The sequence below is a fragment of the Morus notabilis genome, unplaced genomic scaffold (genome assembly GCF_000414095.1).
Source record: "Morus notabilis unplaced genomic scaffold, ASM41409v2 Scaffold1054, whole genome shotgun sequence".
Classification (NCBI taxonomy): Eukaryota; Viridiplantae; Streptophyta; class Magnoliopsida; order Rosales; family Moraceae; genus Morus; species Morus notabilis.
This window is the reverse complement of record NW_010363910.1, coordinates 1-5,140: the sequence shown is the minus strand read 5'-3', so window position 1 is coordinate 5,140 and position 5,140 is coordinate 1. Positions and strand designations below refer to the sequence as shown.

Genomic DNA, 5,140 nt, shown 5'->3' with positions numbered 1-5,140 from the left:
TCTTAATAAAATAAAATCTATCTATTACATACTTAAAAGAGCAAGGTGTTGGCTTTATATATATATATATATATATATATATATTAAAAGAACGTGTAGAATAAAGATTAGATTAAAAGAGAGGGGAAAAAAAAAGAAACTATCCAAATAGTGCGTTTCTAGATTAACGATGAGCTTTAAAACAGTAGATTTCTACAAGAAAAAACTAGCAACCAAAGATGACTAGGAATGGAAAAATAACAACCCAGAAACCCAAAAGCTACAATTATTATGGAAAATCATGTCAAAGAAAAAAAAAAGAAAAATCAAATATCAACAGAAATTGTAATAAATATATACAGACACAATATCGATCTCATGTACGTACCTCTTTTTCTCTCACGAGCGGCTTTGCGTTTGACGTTGTGAAGGACCCCATCAGAGAGATACCCAGCCTCAGGATCATGATCATCATGATCATCACCACCCGAAACGACGTCGTTTTTTCCTTGCCCTCCAGACAATGCAGCGAGATTTCCCATGCTTCGACTCTTCTTCATCGAATCTTCTGCACCCTCCACAATATTCACGCCAAACAGCTTAAAGGAATGCCCATTCCCATTCCCATTCCGATTCCTGGGTGAAACAACATTGTTACGATTGTTGCACGTTCTTGAATTGTGACCTTGTTGCCCACAATGCGAACACTTGCGCTGCGCCTCCTTAACCATGATTAAACCTCAAAGTTTAATTACCATCAAGAAACTAATCTTCTTTTTCTTTTTCCGATTTTTAAGGTTACTCCCTTTGGGCTATTTATGAACTCTTGGTTGTTAATTTCCCTTTATCTCAAGACACGTGAACCCAAAAATTCTCATATCCAAATTTGACTTCTATTTAAGATTTATTTCTTTATTTCTTTATTTTAAGATTTGTTGTGATTGGTGTGTAGATTACCCTTATATGGAAGGACGTTTCTATTTTTGAGGCCAAATTAAAATTCTTAATTCTTTAGAGAATTTAATCCCCTTTGAGTGATTCTTTGGCTTCAAACAAATAGCCGTTGGATTAGATTGATGAGTGGGGTTCGTATTTTGTATCCAATGGTATTGCTTGTGGGGGATCACATGCCTCTTCGGAAACTGTGATAATACAGTGTGTTTGGAATTGTTTTTTCAGTTGTTTTTAAAAACATTTTTACATGTCTTTTAGGCACGAAAATAAAAACAGTTTGTAAATTGTATTTTTTAGTAAATATTTTGAAAATAAAAACGAAAATAAAAAACAATGAAAATAATTTTTGTGAATGAAGTTAGAAAACAATTCCTTTTCCCTTTTCATTTTCTAGTACTTACCAATAATGTTACATTAAATTATTTAATTATTAATTACTAATTATATAATATATTAATTAATAATTAATAAATAGATATAACTATAACTAATAAATAGATATTAATTACTTATTTATTAATTAATATTAAATTATAAATTATAAATTTTATTAATAAAAATGATAAATATTAAATAGTAATTAATTATTTAGTTAAAGATTAATTGCCAAAAAGATTCTATAATATATTAATAATAGAATAATTAATAATAGGTTATTAAATAAATAACTAATAATTAATATATCAATCATATATATATTAATTATAATCTATTAATTAGTAAATAGTTGATAAATAAAAAATAGTAATTACTCAATTAATAATCAATATTAAATTATTTAACAAATTCTAATATACTAATAAATAGTAATTAATAATTGATAATTAGCAATTCATCATTATTTAGAGAATAATTATCAAAAATTGATCATGCAATATACCAAATAATAGATTATTAAATAAATATTAGTAACTAATTATTTAATTATGTAACAAAAAGTTAATTATTTAAATAGTAGATAGAATACAAATATATTATTTATATACTAGTTATTTTTTTCTTAATACATTTTTAATTACTTATAACTAATTATTAATTACTATTTTTTAATTATTTAACATACTAATTTCATTATATGTAGTTTAATTACTAATGTACTCATTAATTATAATATATCCATTATTATTGTATTATTAATATATTAATTTTTATTTTGCTAAGTGATTATCAATTATTAATTACTTAGTATATTAAATTTTTTAATTATTTAACATACTAATTTCATTATATGTAGTTTAATTACTAATGTACTCATTAATTATAATATATCCATTATTATTGTATTATTAATATATTAATTTTTATTTTGCTAAGTGATTATCAATTATTAATTACTTAGTATATTAATTTAACATGATTAATTACATATACTCGAAACAAAATTTTATAAATATAACCAAACACGATTTTACTTTTTTACTATACTCAAAATAATCTCTTAAAAGACTAATCAAACGCAATTTCAGAATCGGTCTCAGAATGATTTTCAAAACAATCTCATTTTCACTTTTGTACTGAAAGTAAAATCATAAAAACATTACAAAATAAGCCCTTTATTTCACCTTTTCTAATCTGAATGGTAGTAGAAGAACCAATCATGTCGTTCATTTCAGCGGTTCGAGTTTTTAATTCCAATTTGTTATGATTAAAGCTCTCGTAAAAAGTCACATATAATTTTTTTATGCTACAGTAAAAAGTTTTCATAGAAAATTGTATCTCAACTCGAATTAGCAGACTGAACAAAGAGTAAGAATAATTTGAATTTGTTTGGTTTTAATTTGTATTGCTTTGTTTTGTTTGGTTTTGGAAGAATGGCTAAAATTTTCTGACGTACATTTTTTTCCCCTAATTTTTAAAGGGGAAATCTATGTAGGGTGAGCCAATTCACCCTCCGGATATGGTTAATTTATTCACACCCTAACATAAAAAATGAACGGCTCAAAATAATTGGTTTCACAGAAACTAAAATGGACACTACGGTCCCGTTCATTTCGCTGATTCGAGTTTAGAATTTGAGTTTTTTTACAGTAAAAAGTTCTCACAAACAATCACATCTAACTTTTTTATTACAATAAAAAGTTTTCACATAAAATCACATCTAAACTCGAATTAAAAACTCGAATCAGCGAACTAAACGGGCCCTACAATACCTCATTTAACTTTTTTTTTTTGAAAAGAAAAAATTATGGAAAAAAACTCAGTTTCTTCTTCGTGGACGGCAGCCACCCATACCGATTTCCTGGCGTCGATTTTTGACACCACTATACCATTAGAAAGATCTTGACGAGTTGAGTTCATTGACGTGCCGTGAGACCTCCATCTTGGCCGTAAACCGCCGCAATCGCCGGCGAAAAGTCTGAAAAATAATTGAATTTTAAATCTACGTAACTTCTTCGTCCAACCTCTGATTGAAGTGATTCCGGTCCCTATGGACTCAGAACAATGAGACGAACAAAACCCATCCAACATCACCCGTCCATTCTTGCCGGAACACCATCACCGGAGCTGCGTAATTCGACCTCCCTCAACATTCTCAGATTTCTGTCCTCCCGGCCGCCATTGATGACGCCACTGATGTCATTGAACTCAGAAGATCATGGGAAATAAAAACCCTCTGTTAATTTTGACGTTTCACCACCAAAAAGTTGAATTTCAAGTTGCCCATTTTCCCGGAAACTTCCAGTCTAATCTACTACTTAAGAGTTCGAATTGGTCAAAATTGACCCTACCATTAGACTCAGGAGGGTCGAATTAGGGGGCGTAGATTTAAGCTTCGCCGTCGAACTCACCTCCATTCACCACCGGTGCCACTCGCCGTCACTGGAGGTGGTGGAATTAACCGGAGATGGCTTGAAGAAGGAAATGATTTTTTCTTCAGTTTTTCTTGTTTGAATTATTTTTGTTGATTTAGCTAAAATTTTGTGTAGAAGAGACTACTAGACTCTCATTGAGATCGAATTTGAGCCTTTTGACTGTACCGTATCAGTAAGAAAAAGTGGTCACCCTACTATAAACATGCCCATTTTAAAATTGTTTTTAGAATTTTTTTTAAATTAGTTTTCAATTAATTGATTAAAAGGGTAATAAGGACATTTTATATCCAAAAATAGTTCTAAAGGTATAAAAAACGTCTTCTAAAATTTGAAGGTATCATTTTAATATTATCAAAAATACATAATACTAAGATCATATTTCATTATAGTACAAGATACTAAAATGATTTTATTCCTAAAATTCATTGTGTAGATAGAAATGTACTACATTGATGAGTTTTGAACGTTTTAAGATCACAACACTTATTATAACATAAAACTGTTATGTGATCACAACATTTATTATAACATAAAACTGTTACGTCTAAGAAGCTACTGATCATGCTCAAATACATACTAAATGATAAGTATATCTATGGATCTACCTAGCCAAGGGTTGAGTCATATCAGCACTGATCAAATCCAATTGACTCATCTCATATGAATCTCTCAATCCATTCTCCTGAGCATTTGCAACTTTTGAAATTTCCAAACACTCCTTTAGGTCTCCCACTACTTGACCCATGGTAGGCCGTTGGGCTGAACTTGGAGAAACACAATTTATGGCAATTTCAACAACTTTCCAGGCTGTGTTCACGCTGAAATTTCCTTGCAACCTTGGATCAACTATACTATTGATACGCCCTTCTTCAAGCATTAAAGTGACCCATTCACCCAGGCAAATATTGTCATGAGTTTTTGACATTGCAGGTTTGCCTGTGATGATTTCCAACAATACCATCCCAAAGCTGTAAACATCACTTTTCTCATTTAACCTATTTGACTTGTAGTACCTGCAACCAAATCATTAAGATAATAACAATAATAAGAATAAAAATTCTCTTCTCAAGAATATCATTTCATAATTATCGATGTAACGTGATCATTTGAAGAATGGTAGAGGAAGTGGCGTAAATGGGTGATTGCAACTGGAATTCCTCTGATCGATTCAATAGGTAATTTGTTTTATATTTCGGCCCTTTCTTCATAAGTTTGAATCACAATTCAACCTTTTTTTTCTAACAAAAATTTAAATTTAAATTCAAATTTTGCAATTCAAACACATGAAAAGAACACCCTCTTCATATTCTGAATTGGGTTAATCCCAATATAGTACCATGTCTTAGATGTATTTTGTTTATAAAGTCATGGGTACCTTGAAGATTAAATACCTA

At 29.6% G+C, this 5,140-nt stretch overlaps 1 protein-coding gene across 1 annotated transcript; it reads right to left on the bottom strand.

Annotated features, from left to right (window-relative positions):
* Positions 1-205: 205 nt before the first annotated feature.
* LOC112092908 (probable LRR receptor-like serine/threonine-protein kinase At1g53430) lies at positions 206-4,759 on the bottom strand (the record flags this gene model as incomplete). Its single annotated transcript, XM_024170172.1, has 5 exons — positions 206-222; positions 368-701; positions 3,166-3,289; positions 3,406-3,504; positions 4,352-4,759. Coding segments are annotated over 5 exons (982 nt in total), but the record flags the coding sequence as incomplete, so codon positions are not given.
* Positions 4,760-5,140: the final 381 nt, after the last annotated feature.